Source organism: Suillus bovinus (genome assembly GCF_016758785.1).
Source record: "Suillus bovinus strain UH-Sbo-P2 chromosome Unknown EDB93scaffold_32, whole genome shotgun sequence".
NCBI classification, from domain to species: Eukaryota; Fungi; Basidiomycota; class Agaricomycetes; order Boletales; family Suillaceae; genus Suillus; species Suillus bovinus.
Genome location: NW_024542088.1, coordinates 67,477 through 82,807, shown reverse-complemented (window position 1 = coordinate 82,807; position 15,331 = coordinate 67,477). Strand labels below are relative to the sequence as shown.

Sequence of the window (15,331 nt, the reverse complement as noted above, 5' to 3'; positions counted from 1 at the left end):
TCCTTTAGCGACAGCGGGCCTCGCGGAGAGAAGAAACTTATTGAAGAAATACAACCGAGAGTCTTGTTTTGTCACCGTGACAACTCAGGCTCAGGCTCTGTATTCTCTCTCCAACGCGGTCAACATCGGTAATCGGTAACTGTGTATGAATCCATGCAATGTAATGCGCTTCCATAATGCTAATACAATACTAGAAATATCGTAACGTACGATGTCAAATTCGCCTCGCGCGACTATTCACTCTGATCCTCCCTCAGCTGGACTTCTGAGTGACCCATCTGATACCGATTACCGCAGGCAACGCCTGCAACAAATTGGTAGCTGTCCAACACCAATCGCACAGAATCAAGCAGACGATGAGACAACTGCGTTACGTGCAGCTCCCAGCGGCACCAGTTACGGGACATTGCCTGTTGTTCGACGCCCATGTCGCGCATGCACACAACCTGGTCTTTGGGTCTCTCCTCGTCGACCCACTCTCTCAGACCTTCCAATAACGCGAAGCGTAGCCGTCTCTGTTCCGGCCTCTCCATCGGCCTTCTCGCCAATATTTACGCGGGACTCACTCCGCAGTCGGATTTCCCAACAGCGGCCTATATCTGCCTACGATGCCCAGCTCGTAAACGCCAATACCAATGCCGCGGACACTGACATCGACGTCCGAACTAACGGATTCCGCGTATGGTACTCCTCGTTCTCATCAATCGACTGGCTTCACGATGCGATCAAAGACTCGGTCCGGTTTGCTCGGCTCCGGCGCGGCAAGTCCATCCGCTCCAGAGTCCGGCTTGTGTTCGACAAGAGCCTTGGATGGATCATCGTCACGGTCGTCGGGTTCCTCACTGCCGTAGTTGCATTTCTTGTCATCCGTGCAGAAAAATGGCTATTTGATGTGAAGCAAGGCTACTGCAAGACTGCATTGTGGCGCGCACGGGACATTTGCTGTCCTCCGAGTCTGCCTGATGAATATAGGTCTTTGGATGGCCATTGTCCCGCTTGGAGGACTTGGTCGGATGTATTTGCATCATGGACGGGCAGTGAATCGGGAGATGAAGATAGTGTTGTGCAGTATCTTGCGTATACAATCATTGCGGTAGGTTTCTCAGCTGTGTTGCCGCTGAGTTATGGTTATACAACATATCGTGCAGGTTGTATTGGCCAGTATTTCATCGCTCCTCACAATCTATCTCACGGCGTCAACGTCCTTCATTACTCGTAAAGAATCCGGTGTTCTGTCTCCGGCTTTTAACAAGAGTGGTGCACATACCGCTTCGAGTTCTTCGCAGCCCAAGCGTGGTGTGATCTACTACGTAAGCACAAGTCTTTCTACAGAGCGTCCACACTGATTATAATCTGCAATAACAGGCTGCAGGGAGTGGAATTCCGGAGATCAAGACCATTTTATCTGGTTTGTGACAGTCAACGATCAACTGCCGTCTCTCAATTTCAAATTTTTCTATTAGGCTTCGTCATCCATGGTTATCTCGGTGGGCGCGTGCTATTTACTAAAGCGCTTGGACTGGCTTTCTCAGTGAGTTCAGGATTGTCTCTTGGTGATTGCTTTCGCAAAATACTTTTGGTACACAAGCACTGATGAGCCTAAAATTCAGGCAAGGAGGGACCTTTCGTCCACATCGCTAGTTGCATAGGCAACATCGTCAGTCGTTGTCATAGCAAGTATGAAAATAACGAAGGTCAATTCCCAACGTCCAAGTTTCTTTCCATGCTCATATTCTTTCTTTAGCCAAACGTCGTGAGATACTTAGTGCAGCATGCGCGGCGGGTGTTGCTGTTGCATTTGGGGCACCTATTGGTGGCACCCTTTTTAGCTTGGAAGAAGTCTCTTACTTCTTCCCGCCAAAGGTAATATCTTCCATCGTGCGTAAATCAGTTTCTAAATCTCATGTTGGATATTTTAAGGTTATGTGGAGAAGGTAGTTACCATACATTTCAAGATGACTTCGTATTGAATTCAATTTTCTAGCTTTTTCTGCGCGATGATAGCAGCCGTAACCCTCCGGTTCCTCGATCCTTTCGGAACTGGTAAAGTTGTATTATTCCAGGTCACTTATGACAAGGTTTGTCACGCAGTATTTGACTGGTCACTCGCTTATTATATTTGAAAGGATTGGCATGCATACGAACTGATATTTTTCATCTTACTTGGAGTTCTTGGAGTGTGTACCTCGGTTCTCTTGAGGGACAGCTCATTTAACGAAGTTTCAGGGAGTATACGGCGCATATTTTTCCAAGCTGAACTACCGCTGGAGTCGTGACGTTCGTGGTGGAACATGGCTAAAGGCGCATCCAGTTGTTGAAGTTATGCCTGTGAGCATCACCTTGTTTGTCCGTTATTCAAGCTTCTTAATGATGCAGGTGACTCTCATAACCACCGTCTTATGCTTTTTAAGTCCCTATGCGCGCATGGGGGGCACAGATCTTGTTTATAATCTCTTCTCAGAATGCCGCACAGGTAGTAAAAACACACATTTTCATTTGTGCGTCCTGGATCCAAGTAATTTCGATCATGTCTGGTCCGTTGTGCGAGCGATCCTTGTTACTATGATGGTCAAGGGTTTCCTGACCATAATTACATTCGGCATCAAATTGCCGGCTGGGATTTTTATACCCACCCTCGGAGTAGGTGCATGTGCTGGACGGATTGTTGGCATTGCTGTGCAATGGCTCCAGTACCATTACCCGGACAGCACTGTATTTGATGTATGCGAGGGTGACCTGGATTGTGTCGTGCCTGGCCTTTATGCAATGGTGGGAGCTGCAGCAGCTTTGTCTGGCGTCACTGTGAGTAATTGGCTTCAAGTCTTCGGTATCATGAAGCTGACTGTAGGCCTTCAGAGAACGACCGTGTCATTAGCGGTCATCATGTTCGAGCTGACCGATACCCTTACGTATGCTGTTCCTGTCATGCTCTCCGTTCTCGTTGCCAAGACTGTAGCCGATGCCCTGGAGCCTAAGGGAATTTATGACCTGGTCATTGAGTGAGAACATAGTCCAAACGCCAACTATCCTCCTGACACTTTTTACAGACTATCTCAACTTCCATACCTAGATGCTAAACACGAATATCTATGGTCAAATTTATCCATCAAGGAAGTGGTAAGGGCACCAGTACTCACTGTTGAGATCTGACTTAGTATCACTTCTAGACCGATCGAGATGTGGATGTGATCAGGATTGACCAACGCAATACCGTTGAAAGTCTTCGGGACCAATTGCAATCACTTCTGAATGGTGAACACGATGATGGTGGTTTTCCCATTCTCAGGCCAAGTCATAACGAAGGTGGTATGCGCATGGTTGGCTACATTGGCGCTAGCGAACTGGAGCATGCTCTCGGTAGATACCCCCGTTTTCCCATACAAACATTATCTGACCAAAAATCTAGCCGTCGTAGCGGATGGAGCAACCGAGGAGGTTCGGTTCCACACTACCACATATGAGGAACTGGGTACTTCATATTCGTCTTGGGTGGAAGAGTTAGGGCAGAGTAAAAATGATCCAGTCGACTTCAGCGTATACATGGACCAGGTATACTCGTTTAAGTTTATGGTGTACAGACACTCAAATGGATGTAGGCGCCATTGATGATCCAGTCCAACTCGCCTTTGCAGCTCCTTCACCAATTCTTCGTGAAGCTTGGCGCACGTTATGTCATAGTGACGGATACGGATGGTTACTGTACGAATATTCATTCACTCCCGTTTGTGTTGCTGATGTTGCACTTTTCAGATGAAGGCGTAATCAACAAGAAGACATGGCTAGCATTTCTTAGCGAATTGGAGGAGAAATGATAAATTCACGGCCTGCTGCCACGACTGGGTTTGTGATCAACAGACATTACACTTACACTATGGAATTATTCTCTGGATACTCATTGCATACGGAGGTACAAATTACACTGACACTGCTGCACTGCTGTAAGCATGTTTACCATTATTGACCATAAGTTATCGCAATTACACTAGCAGTACTAGTACAACTCTATTCCACAATACTATACCTTATGACCACTCCGGTGGAATCGCGTTGTAGTACGCGTTGACCGACACGATACATGTCTTCGCGCGTCTCCCAAGCCGCTGCCAAATCTCCCGACCCTTATGAGTTGGAACGGTTAGCAGAAGAACTCGTTGCGCGTGAGCTTGCAGGGTCTAGCTATACTCCTCGAACGACTGCCTCGACAGAGCTACCAATTTATGTCCCGCTATCGCATGGCAACCCTCATATAACTGCGGAAGTGTTTAACGTTGAAGAGTTTTTGCTCTCCCGATCACACACATCTTTACACGACTTGCGCTCAGAGCTTAGAGACTACCTTACTTCGTTGAAAGAGGAGTTGGTGTTGCTCATCAATGATGACTACGAGGCGTTCATCAGTCTGAGCACAGACCTGAGAGGCGAAGGCTCGAGATTGGAGAAGCTCAAGCTCCCGCTTGGCGACTTACGGAAACGTATATCGGTGAGCATTGCCATTGCTCCATATGTTATTATCATCCCGCTGATTCGCCATGCAAGGAGTCGCGAGCTGGCCTCCAGGCTACGCAAGATAGCATTCAAGAGACACTCGATGCCCGCACCAAATTACGCGAAGAGAAGGTTCACGCTCGATCTTTGAGGTCCAAATTCTGACTGAAACGTTGGCCTTCAGGCACTTCTACATCTCTTGCTTAAGATATCAGAGTCTGTGACCAGACTTGAAAGTCTTCTTCTAATCTCTCAAGTTACCACGTCGCCACTCGAAAGTCACAACAGCAATTATCAGTTCCATCTTCCGGCCTCTGCAGGACAACCTATCGATGACAAGTATTCATATTCATTTTGCTGCTATGAACGATCTGATGGAATTCTAGGAGCCAAGGCAACCGCGCCAAGCACCTTTCCAGAGTCACTGCTGAATACGCTCAACTTCTGTATCACATCGAGAAGGCAAAAGAAGAAAACTGTGCCTTTGTGGATGAAATACGATGGGTTTGTTGCGACCTCTCTTTCATGATGCGATTCTGATAGAAGTTTATTTCGATTTGGGTTAGCGCATTGACCGCATACAGTCAACTCTCACATCTGATCTAGACCATATTTTCTCAGCGATCCTGACCTCCCTGACCAACATCGAAGCAGGAAAAGTTATAGACCTCGAACGAGCTAAACTATACGTTGATTTAACTGAATGTCTAAGGATCTACGACTCATTACACCTTTGGAGAGTTGCTGAAGAGATCATGCGGAGAGACGTAATGCAGGCCTTTATCAAGAAAGTATGGGATACGTATCACCACTTCTTCAGAAAGAAGTTGCTCATATTTGCATCTAGACTATCTTTCCTGATGCACTAGCTGCATCACTCTCACCAGTGTTACCACACACTCCACTTCCTGCCGCGCTCTCTACCCGCACAGAATCACGCGGGAGCGCGCTGTTACCCCGTACCCCATATACCCCATTTACTGCATTCGCCACTAAACAAAATCCTTTTGAAGCTTCACACGCTTCTGGACCGGTTCACTTGCTTGATGAATCTAATGATGCGCTTGCGAAATTGTATAACCAGATTCTTCGCTTCATTGAGCGAGATTTTGGGCGCATCATGGAGATTGCCGAACGAGTTTCTCTTAAGGCGGGCTCAACTAAATCTCAATCAGGTATAGCATTGGGAGACTATGACCTGGGAGATGCACAACAGGTTTCTGCGGATAGCTTCGAAATTATGACCAATGTGGTATGGGTAGAGATTGGTAGGGCGATAATGGACGAACTTGGCACTGTTATATTTGCGCCAGGAAACCCAAATGAGTTCCGCAAGGTAAGGTTCTATAGGAAGTTTTTTGATTCATTGAATGTTAATTCTTGGTTGTAGCATCATTCTACAACGCAGGCCTTTATCCGTTCTCTCGAGTTTTTGGCTCCTTCCACGCATTCTGTGCAAAACATGCGTTCTCATCCAGTTTTCACTGCATTTCAGCGACGTTGGCAGCTTGATGTATATTTCCAGCTGCGGTGGAAAGAAGTCGTCCCTAAGCTGGAAGAAACGTTGTCATCGAGAATCCTAGATCCTGACGCACCAAACTTTACTCCCGGTGAATCACCATCGACGTGGCTTCAGTAGACGTCCCTAGCTAACCGTTCTCAAGGGCGTAATGTATTTGTAACGGCACAGGCTGCCGACGTTTTCACTGCAATTGCTTCGTGCTGGAGTGCGGAAGTGTACATCCCCGACCTTGCGCATCGCTTCTGGAAATTTACTCTTCAGGTACTTTCTCTGTATCAGCTGTCAGGCGTTGAGACGAACACGTTTCTAGCTCCTCAGCCGATATCGGGAATGGTTGGAAAACTCGCTGCCACCTGCAGCAGGATCTCCAGTAAAACCTGCTGCCAACATCACGAATGAGAAGGCATGTATGTTGATGAATGCCAGAGCATTGTTTGATCTTTTTATAGGCCTCAGCAATTGTCAACCCTTCAAGATCTTCAACACCTGGGCTCACACCAGAAGTGACTATCGAAAGCACGGCTGCTGACGAGATCTTACTAAGGCAGTTTGCAACGGCTCTCGTAGACATTCGGGCGATGACGAGCCAAGTCTTACACTTGTGGAGAGAAGAGATTAGCGTGATGCTTCCCTGACATGTCGATAGAAGATGGTAGAGCGGAGGAGATGCTAGGAGGTTAGCCTAAATCCCGTCTGTCTTCACATTGCTTAATTCAACATCTGCAGTCGCTTTGAGAAGTCAACTGGAGCAGCTCAGTGCCCTTTCTACATCATTGTGCAGCCAGGCCACAGCCATATTATCCAGGCGGTGCTGCGATGCCTTGTTGCCTGTTCGATCTATCCCTTCGCAATTTAGAGCAATGTCCAACAAGCGACTACCCTCTGAACCAAGTTACTTTGCACCCACCATCCTTCGCCCGGTAAAAATCTTCTTTGGAATCGGTACTGTCGGTGGTCCTGGGGAACGACTGAAGGAGGAATTGTTGAGGAATGTCTCAAATGATGTAGTCGAAAGTGTTTGCCAGCGGTTCGTATGTTCTTTCGGTGCGATGGACATGAGTCTGACTTGGTATCAAAGGTACATACAGTACTTGACTGCGATGAAGAAGACTGAGGAATCTCTACGACGACTGAAGAAGGGGAAAAAGTCGACATTGTCTCTCTTCGGATCTGCTACTGCTGGAAAAGATGACGGAAAGGACGAAGAACGCATCCGTGTGCAGATGATACTGGACGTCGAAGCGTTCAAGACAGAAGGAGAAACCCTAGGGGTCGACATGCAGTCTATGAACAGTTTTATAGTTTTGGATCAGATGGTTCGAGCTGAGTTGGTTGATGGCGATCTCTGACACTATACCCTTGGCTGGGGACAATGTTTTCGATTACTATTCGATCGCAGTAGCAAGATTATAGATTAGATACAAAACATGCGATTAGGAATCCAAAGCTGAGCATTTGAGATGGTATATAGTCCCTGTCCGTGAAAGTCTAATCTGACCGCTCTCGACATCTGCTCGAGAAAGAAGTAAAGTCCGACCGCATAATGAACATACACCGCAAGATGGGGCCCAGCCGTGCATTTTCTCCTTTGTGTATAGTTCTACGGAATCAAAGACATCCCGGTCAATGAGATGTTTCGAGATGATTAACATATCTCCATCGGTTCGGTACGATTCCAGCATGCCAGTCAGAATCGCACGGAACTCCGTATAGAGCATGCCTGTTGTGCCAGAGTGAATGGCAGGATCCACCAAACGCTTGAACAGTCGAGGAAACGACACTGCCTGGGTCGAGCTTACAGAAACCAAAGACGCAAACGTCTCTTGGACGATAGCCCGCAAAGTCGACAATACTTCACCCTCGAGCTCTGCGTCGCTACCTTTGCCAGTGGAGCAGCAGGCCGAGAGGGTTTGAACAGTATGAATCTGGCTGCCCAGAAGCTGGTACCAAATGTCCTCGAGAGGAACTTCTGCAGGAGAAGACGAACTGGAATGTTCCATGCATACTGATATACCGCGTCGTCCGATAGCTTGCAGGTCATTCAAGTATTTGTTGACCGAGTCCGTAGAACCAGGAACTGGCGAGGCTAGCGCACGCGCGAGATCTAGCGTGAGTTGCTTTTCAAATATGTCGGCCTTTGAAAGGGCTTCCTGTGGCTGTCCATTGGAATTCAAGGCCCATATGACAGCATCATACGCTCCTGCCTCCTCGCATATACTCAAAGCCGTCGGCCAGTCAATGCCGTCTTGCAAACGTTTAAGCACGGGGATGACATTAGAAGGAGAGAAACGGCACTGCAAGCTGACGAAGCGGTGGCGAAGTCGGCTATTGATACGAGTCGGGAAACTGGGAGTGGTGGAATACCGATCATATTCGCTGTCAGGGACCAAATGGTTGAGGTAGATGAATTGGTCACGATCATCCGACAAGGGGGGTCTCTCAAGTGCAATCTCGTGAAGCTGTGGGATATGCTTGTCTAGAAGAGACGCAGTTGCAAGAACGTCGGCTTGTAAAAGTTGATCCAGTGAAATGGTGAGAGTATTAATGACATCGTCAGGAATCTGCTTTTTGTTATCTCTTGCCGAACTAGCAATAGCTTCTTCCAAGCCGCTGAATATTTCTGAAGTGCGGAGTTCGGGATCATGAAGGAACGCAGTGAGGAGGGGACCCCAGCGATGCTCGTGGTGATACCGACTACGTAAGATGCGATAAAACCCAGCATCTTCAAAGAGCTGAAGAATTCGGTCTCCATCATGGGGGGTGTAAACCGACAGCAGATACTCTGCCGCGAGCTGGCGATCCTCTCGCGTTTCCGCTTCAGGCTGGGTAGCGAGTGCAATAAGAATGTTATGAAGGACACTCGGTGCGACTTCAATGTGGTGGGGGTACTTCGGGACGTTCCGTGCAATGAAGATGTTCATAAACGTGGCATCGGATGGTGAGAGATCATCACTAGACATAATATCTAGTAGAATCCTCACTATCATCAACCGACTCATGTCTGGGAAGTCATGTAGATATGAGTCCTCAAACGTCATGTCCAAGCAATTCAGAAACGATTCGGCATCGAAGCGGAGTAAGATTCGAGCATAGGGATATGTTGGCTCTATACCGCTCTCGTCTTGAGATGTCAAAACCAGGTTTCCTCCTTCAGCGGGCCAGATAGTGGAATGTCCGCAAAAAACGAACGAGTACACAGCTCGTTTAGCGGACGAAGCCTCGTCTGGCTCCATAGGCTCCTGACTTGGATAGATTTGCCCACACAGCACGGCTGCCAAGTAAGAGTAGATCTTATAGGCATTATTGATGACGGTGTCTGTAGGCGCTGGGTCCTGTCGTAGACTACGGATAAGGGCAAGGAATTCAATAATGGGAGAGACATAATCTCGCAGTGCACGAGTGTACACGTAAACCAACGCATCCCATAGCTGGTGGGTTCGGCAGAGATTGATAGCTTGGTTGATGTCCAAGCAGGATGGTTCGATGTGCCAGATGATTCTTTCTGCGAGATCCGGACGTCCGTCCTCCTCATGTAGCGCCACTAGTCGCTGTGTGATGCGAGGAGGCACTGAAGGGAGGCTGCCATTCAACACGAAAGGTTCAAGTTGATGGAGGAACATCCGGTGGATGCCAGCGTTTTCGTATTGCTGGAACAACTCTTCGAATAAGAAGTCAAAGTCATTCAAAGCAATACAAGCACGGGCGCATGTTGCTACCAGATCTTCAAAAAGCGAGGTACGATCGACGCCCCGTCCATCAAGTGACGCGTGTGTGCCATCTGTCATGCGGTCTTCAGAAAATGTATAACGGGAGGACGCCACCATCAGGTCATAAATTTTATCAGCGATTACGATTTGACGTTCGTCTGGATCTTCAGGAAGGCCATTACGGTTGCCAGGAGCTTCGCCTGTATAGTACGTCCGGGTCAGATCGATGGCACTGAGAAAATCACCCTGTCCAACAAAGGACAGGATCCTGTCAGCCCAGCTCAGCAAGGTACCAACAAATAATTCTTGTCGACCCTGACAAGGGTGTTGTCAGTTCTTTCCTGGCTTCTGTATGGAAGGAATGCAAAAAGCTCTCACCAGAAGAAAGAGTTTTCCTTTGTAGGTCCGAATACTGTGGGCGATGTCTCTCACAGATTCCGAGTATGACATTGAACCATTTCCCGTAGAGCTCAGCGAAGGCAACACCAGAGAAGAGGAGTCGAATCGGACGGCTTCAACCATTTTCATGCCATGGACGTCATAAATACTCAAAGCGTTCGCAGTAAATATGGCCATTTGCTGTCAAGATAGTAGCATGAGAACTGATACATTATATTAGAGCGAACTTACATTGACATTAAGCCACTGGATAGCGAGAACGGCATCATCCATCATCCACTTTCCCAGCTCCTCGAACACCAGCGTGCCAACTTCTACTTCGCTCGTTTTCCCGGTGCGGCTGTTTAACACGGCCTGTTTGATCTTCCGTTCATATACACGCAATAGATATACGTGACTCCCCCACGAGTACGAGAGAACAGGATGAGTTGGCGTGCGTTGTGATTGTTTTCCGCTCCTTGCGTTTTTCACGCCCGCTGCTTTGTCCAACTTCTCCGTAGAACTCTCTTGGACGCTAGGGAACCACGCAAGACATCCTCTTCTTCGATAAGTGGGGGACAGAAATTCCTCCTCATCTCGCATAATTTTCAGCCATGTTTTTGGAGTAGGCTGCATGCCCACGACAACAAGTTTTGTGGGCGTCAGCAAGGCAGCAATCTGATATGCATCGGTGGAATGTGGAAGAGGTCCCAGAGGAAGAGTGCTCATTGCCAGGATTGTATGGCGTGGTCGTCTTCTGCGTCGAAAGGAAGGGCGATTGAGTGCGTTCTGTTGAAAAAGTGGGTCTGCGGGATGACTAGAAATACTAGCTTCGGAAGCATCCTCTCCATGATAGTTCCCAAAAATGCGTATCGTGTCCGATGCCTCCACAAATAGGACTTTGCCAAGGCTATGATAAAAAGATAGACCGTGCTCATCAGCGGAGACCACAGCTGTATGGCGGCCAGCAACAAATGATATGCTGATGATACGAGAGCCTGGAAGATGTCCTTCCTGTCGGCCAGACGTGACAGCGGCAAGAGCAACGGGTGTCACGGTACGAGCTGCAACCTCAGGGTTTTTTAAGTTGAAAAGTTGGATGTAGCCCGTAGTATGCCCAGATGCGACAAATGTATGGTCGTTTGATAGCGCAACTGCAGAGACGGGCCCAAGAGTTGATCCTGAAAGGGTTTAATTAGATGATCGATGTTGGTCCAACAGGTTTGAAATTACCCGACGATTCACTACCGCATATACACTTCAATGATTGCGTAAAATCAAAAACGAGTATGCGGCCCTTGTCTGTCCCAACACAGATAAACCCATTGGCAGCCAGGACCATGGGAGCTCCCGCAATAGGATCGCCGAGGACACTTGATGCCTTTGCAGGTTTCTGGTTGTAAAGATGAGACCCTGCGCCCCGGAGTGACGACCACCGAAACACTTCTCTCTCCTGGCTTATCAAAGGCCCATTATTGCCCGTCGAAGGAGACGATGTCCGCGAAATCTCTGAAAAATGAGATGGGGACGGTGAGAGACTATTTATAACTTGGGCATGGGGGGATTCAGAGCTGGGGGCAGGGGAGCGAAGTCGAGAGACGCTCGGGTGTAGGAATGGCTTGGGAAATTGTAAGAAGGGCCCGTTTGGCGCAGGAGACCCTACTCTGCTATGTGGGAGAGAAGACATAACTAATGAAGCGGATACTGGAGCGCTGACGTCCGACTGAATATTAACACGCTGCACATGCATGAGTACATGTCTAGGCTATGAGGCGTGCCACGGCTTACAGGCACATCACGAGGCAGTTCATTATAGGCATTATTATTTTCCTGGAAAAGCGCCTGCTCCACTTCCTGTTCTTCAGATTCATCATGATCATATGAATCCTCAGGCCCGAGAACGTCTCGCAGCTGGTCCTGATAGTTGTCGCCTGTAACCTGATCAGCGTCTACGCCGTCGTAGACAAAACCTCCATCGTCTTCATCCGCTTCTATGTTACTATTCTCGTCGTCACTGTCGCTGAGCAATTCCTCCATACGCGTGGAGTAGTCTCCGCCTTCATCACCTTCTACTTCTTGTTCATTGCCGGATAAGGTCAGCGACTGTCCAAGGTCAAGAGCGCGCTGTGAAAATTCTTCGTCACTGGCCGAATGTGTCGATGGTGATGACATCGACGGTGGTCACGAACAGTGCGCAGTGACCTTGCGTGCGATTCTTCCGTTCTGAATCAGGTAATTTGATTTATTAGTATCACGTGCATGCAAGTAAATAACTCAGGGCTGGCAATGGCGACTTGAGTTACAACCGACGCTCAGCGTTCAGCGATGCATCATATGTGCTCTATGGGATGCTTTCCTCCACAAATTCGCAAGCACTGAGAGTCGTGTTAAGCTCATCGACAGCTCATTATGCCACTTTGTGTTGTAATGATATTTACATAAGGCGTCATAAAGTTTACAAGTGCCGAGTATGATACGTTCCTGCTCGCGAAGGTCCAAGTATCGTTGATTTTTTGTTGTATATCACGTCAAGTATTTGTGTATGTATAAGTATACTAACTTCCGTGTGGGATGTCGGCACATGGTTTCCTCAGGGTACAGCATGTCAGAGAACCCGCGCGGCACTGGATGCAAGAGTTGGTGCCGTATCACAATAATACAAAGAATATGCTAGTAAAGTGATAAGGAAGTAGTGATGCGTGATGAAGGGGGTACATTGAAGATTAATACCAAGTCTATGATTATCCTGACACCATTCTTCGTTCCCGCTCCCTCGTCTTCACGCCCGGACCAAACCGCTCCTGGAAGCTTATCAATTCTTCCATCAGTTCCTCCATCATCTTCATTGTCGATGGCGCAGACGCATTCCCATAACTGGTGTCCGAAGATCCATCAACGGATATAGTGGCGGTACTGTCCAAAACCATGGGTGAGCCCACGGTGTCTCCTCCACCGACTTCACGGTCATCACGAGGTGGGGGATTTGTGGAATTAGAAGCCTGTGCTTTCACCGCCTTCAGTGCCTTTTCTAGCGCATCCCTCCGACGCCCGCGGTCAAGCGCCCCAGCTTGTTCCCTTCCTACCCACTCCACCAATGCGCGCACGCGCTTGTTCATATCCCCTACACTCATTCGTTTACTGGGCCATTTGACCTTCACACCCCTCTCCATGGTTCGGTCGGCCGACTCTCTGGGCCCAATGCCCGAACCGCGGACTTCCAGGGGACGGGGCGTGTCTGTCGGCAGCATTGGTTCCAGGTGAGCAAGATAATCTGGTAGGTTCCATGACGTAAACATTGGTTGTTGCGAGACAGCATAAGCATGGGAATTGCGATATGCGCGAGAGTTTTCTGAACTGACAACCGCGACTCCACCAGTGCGCCTAGTAGGGTCACTTGGCACGCTCCCAGCGTGAGAAGATGGAGGTGGTCTTTTGGGTGTGGGGTTTGTTTTGTTCCGGAGGCTTGCCGTAGGTCGCTTACTGGGACCGGCAACTTGAATTTCATTAAGTCACGTGAGGTTTATCCTTGTCGCTGAATGTTACAGACATACCTTCTTCGCCTTCAGTGGCAGCGACTACATCTTGATTAACAACTACTGTCTTCCGTGATCCACCGCCTCTTCGATTGCGGTTGCCTGACTTCACAGTGGCACCTGCCTTTTTGGCTGAAGGAGCTGGTATCTCCTCTGGCACGGCTGTCACCACTTCTGGCTGATGATCAGAGGCAGTCGAGGCTGATCGTGTACGTTTCTTGGGCAGACTGAGTTATGACGTCAGACAAACAAAAGCACATGAATATAGCAAGAATACTGACACGTCGTCCTCTGTACGCTTGCGCTTTTTGCGACTGTTCGAATCTTGATCTTCGTGGCTTTCAGCGTGACCATTAACACTCCCATTTGTTTGAGTGGGATGTGGGTCTGTCGCGGCTGCAGCTTCAGCTGCCGTCGCTTCGATGATCTCTTTTAAGCTTTCGTCAAACGCCGCGTCGCGGCTGTTCATCGTGTTCCTTCGTTTGGGTGGTTTCAAAAGATGTGTCGGAGAGTGTGATCGTGACAGACGCGAAGCAGTGTGGTGCGAGTTGGCAGATGATTGGCGAGGTTTTTTGGCTAATCTCCTGTGGAGATGGAACTAGTCAAAACATGATTGTGAACACGGGAGTCAAAAACAGCTTACTTCAGAAGGTCCTGGTGGCGCTCAGGCTTGCATTGTTCACAGTGGTATTCGTCCTGTAGATCTGCTTCATGCTGGTACCCCATGCATAGGCCATGCTGCCAGACATTGCAGGTTTCACACTGGACCATGAACTCTCCTGCATCAGCATCTTCCTCTGTCGGAAAGGTAAGAGAATGATCGATACATAGTCGATGATAACATACCATTCTGGCCACATATGCAGCGCGTGATACCCTGTTCCTCTGGGTCATCGTCTTGAGGGTCTGCGGCGCTTCCAGTATTAGAGTTGCTGAGTTTAGTGGAAGCTGATTCGATCAACTGGTCAGTAGATATCAGGTTTTTCTCCTTGCCGTTGGCCTTGCGCTTTGCGCGCCCGTTTGAGTTCCCATGACTGGAGTTGACGCCATTGGTATGAGCGTTCTTGGTAGGGACAGGCTCTTCGGGATCTTCTTGCTTCAAACGCTTTGTGCGGTTGTTGTTGTTGTTGTTGGTGCTGGAAAGTATGGCAGGACGTGTGATAGGCTCCTTTGTTCGGGGGAGGGACTCAGAGGCCGGGGAGTCTGGAGATTTGGAAGTACTAGCTGAAGCAGATGGAGCAGAACGTCTTCCTGAACGTCGTGTTTCTCGTGGTGAAAGAGGAGGGCCCATTATTGAGGACTGGGCCATAAACTGGTAGTGAGCAGGGAGAGGGGAAGAGTTTGTTTGGCAGGCTTGTGGTGGATCTGAGTATAGTTTGACTTTACATTTATTTAGGGCTGGCAGCATACTTGTTATCTTCCGACTCTTCTCTGCACAATCGTTCAACTCTTTTCGTTACCTCAATTCTTCCTTCTTCCTTCTATCTTACTTGCCCGAGTTTTCCGCTGCAGCAACTGATAGAAAGAATGTAAAAAATCTAGTCAAAAACTACTCAGGTCTTTGTCAGTGTACGGTGGTCGTTTAGTTGGGATTGGGTACATATAAGCCCGCACTTGGTACGTTCTTGCTTTCTATCTTTCTAACGACTAGCTAAATTGAACGTTTGAATGTGCAGGTCGAGTTGTTGTCATTGTCTTTGCCAGTG

At 48.4% G+C, this 15,331-nt stretch overlaps 4 protein-coding genes across 4 annotated transcripts; 2 read left to right on the top strand and 2 right to left on the bottom strand.

Annotated features, from left to right (window-relative positions):
- Positions 1-13: 13 nt before the first annotated feature.
- EDB93DRAFT_1148950 (chloride channel) lies at positions 14-4,013 on the top strand. The gene is made up of 18 exons (XM_041449599.1): positions 14-143; positions 195-1,093; positions 1,149-1,310; positions 1,366-1,408; positions 1,464-1,553; positions 1,611-1,694; positions 1,745-1,863; positions 1,921-1,934; positions 1,985-2,078; positions 2,127-2,177; positions 2,227-2,328; positions 2,377-2,802; positions 2,857-2,999; positions 3,048-3,117; positions 3,168-3,357; positions 3,407-3,549; positions 3,597-3,699; positions 3,751-4,013. The coding sequence occupies exons 2-18, from the start codon at positions 212-214 to the stop codon at positions 3,810-3,812; spliced, it is 2,778 nt and encodes a 925-aa protein (XP_041307123.1). The 5' UTR covers positions 14-143; positions 195-211; the 3' UTR covers positions 3,813-4,013.
- EDB93DRAFT_1148949 (oligomeric golgi complex component, COG2-domain-containing protein) lies at positions 4,014-7,372 on the top strand. Its single transcript, XM_041449598.1, has 13 exons — positions 4,014-4,480; positions 4,537-4,617; positions 4,670-4,824; positions 4,872-4,989; positions 5,052-5,276; positions 5,333-5,821; positions 5,876-6,095; positions 6,150-6,268; positions 6,318-6,410; positions 6,457-6,627; positions 6,671-6,683; positions 6,734-7,034; positions 7,086-7,372. The coding sequence occupies exons 1-13, from the start codon at positions 4,076-4,078 to the stop codon at positions 7,354-7,356; spliced, it is 2,661 nt and encodes an 886-aa protein (XP_041307122.1). The 5' UTR covers positions 4,014-4,075; the 3' UTR covers positions 7,357-7,372.
- EDB93DRAFT_1206668 (Golgi CORVET complex core vacuolar protein 8-domain-containing protein) lies at positions 7,373-11,530 on the bottom strand. The gene is made up of 4 exons (XM_041450995.1): positions 11,326-11,530; positions 10,345-11,273; positions 10,093-10,293; positions 7,373-10,029 (listed from the first exon to the last, which is right to left on the bottom strand). Exons 1-4 carry the CDS (start codon positions 11,432-11,434, stop codon positions 7,441-7,443), a joined length of 3,828 nt encoding a protein of 1,275 aa, XP_041307121.1. The 5' UTR covers positions 11,435-11,530; the 3' UTR covers positions 7,373-7,440.
- A 1,061-nt stretch (positions 11,531-12,591) lies between these two features.
- Positions 12,592-15,018, bottom strand: EDB93DRAFT_1148945 (uncharacterized protein). Its single transcript, XM_041449597.1, has 5 exons — positions 14,472-15,018; positions 14,269-14,422; positions 13,907-14,209; positions 13,644-13,852; positions 12,592-13,585 (listed from the first exon to the last, which is right to left on the bottom strand). The coding sequence occupies exons 1-5, from the start codon at positions 14,932-14,934 to the stop codon at positions 12,834-12,836; spliced, it is 1,881 nt and encodes a 626-aa protein (XP_041307120.1). The 5' UTR covers positions 14,935-15,018; the 3' UTR covers positions 12,592-12,833.
- Positions 15,019-15,331: the final 313 nt, after the last annotated feature.

Excerpts from the sequence above, each read along its gene's own strand:
- EDB93DRAFT_1148950 (XM_041449599.1), top strand. The coding sequence starts at position 212 with ATGTCAAATTCGCCTCGCGCGACTATTCACTCTGATCCTCCCTCAGCT. Across the intron at positions 1,311-1,365 it reads AGCGTGGTGTGATCTACTAC|GCTGCAGGGAGTGGAATTCC; the intron begins GTAAGCACAAGT and ends CTGCAATAACAG. Across the intron at positions 3,358-3,406 it reads CGAACTGGAGCATGCTCTCG|CCGTCGTAGCGGATGGAGCA; the intron begins GTAGATACCCCC and ends CCAAAAATCTAG.
- EDB93DRAFT_1148949 (XM_041449598.1), top strand. The coding sequence starts at position 4,076 with ATGTCTTCGCGCGTCTCCCAAGCCGCTGCCAAATCTCCCGACCCTTAT. Across the intron at positions 4,618-4,669 it reads CCAAATTACGCGAAGAGAAG|GCACTTCTACATCTCTTGCT; the intron begins GTTCACGCTCGA and ends GTTGGCCTTCAG. Across the intron at positions 4,825-4,871 it reads GGACAACCTATCGATGACAA|GAGCCAAGGCAACCGCGCCA; the intron begins GTATTCATATTC and ends ATGGAATTCTAG.
- EDB93DRAFT_1206668 (XM_041450995.1), bottom strand. The coding sequence starts at position 11,434 with ATGGTCCTGGCTGCCAATGGGTTTATCTGTGTTGGGACAGACAAGGGC. Across the intron at positions 11,274-11,325 it reads ATGCGGTAGTGAATCGTCGG|GATCAACTCTTGGGCCCGTC; the intron begins GTAATTTCAAAC and ends AAACCCTTTCAG. Across the intron at positions 10,294-10,344 it reads TCCAGTGGCTTAATGTCAAT|CAAATGGCCATATTTACTGC; the intron begins GTAAGTTCGCTC and ends CTATCTTGACAG.
- EDB93DRAFT_1148945 (XM_041449597.1), bottom strand. The coding sequence starts at position 14,934 with ATGGCCCAGTCCTCAATAATGGGCCCTCCTCTTTCACCACGAGAAACA. Across the intron at positions 14,210-14,268 it reads CGCCACCAGGACCTTCTGAA|GAGATTAGCCAAAAAACCTC; the intron begins GTAAGCTGTTTT and ends CCATCTCCACAG. Across the intron at positions 13,853-13,906 it reads AAGCGTACAGAGGACGACGT|TCTGCCCAAGAAACGTACAC; the intron begins GTCAGTATTCTT and ends GTCATAACTCAG.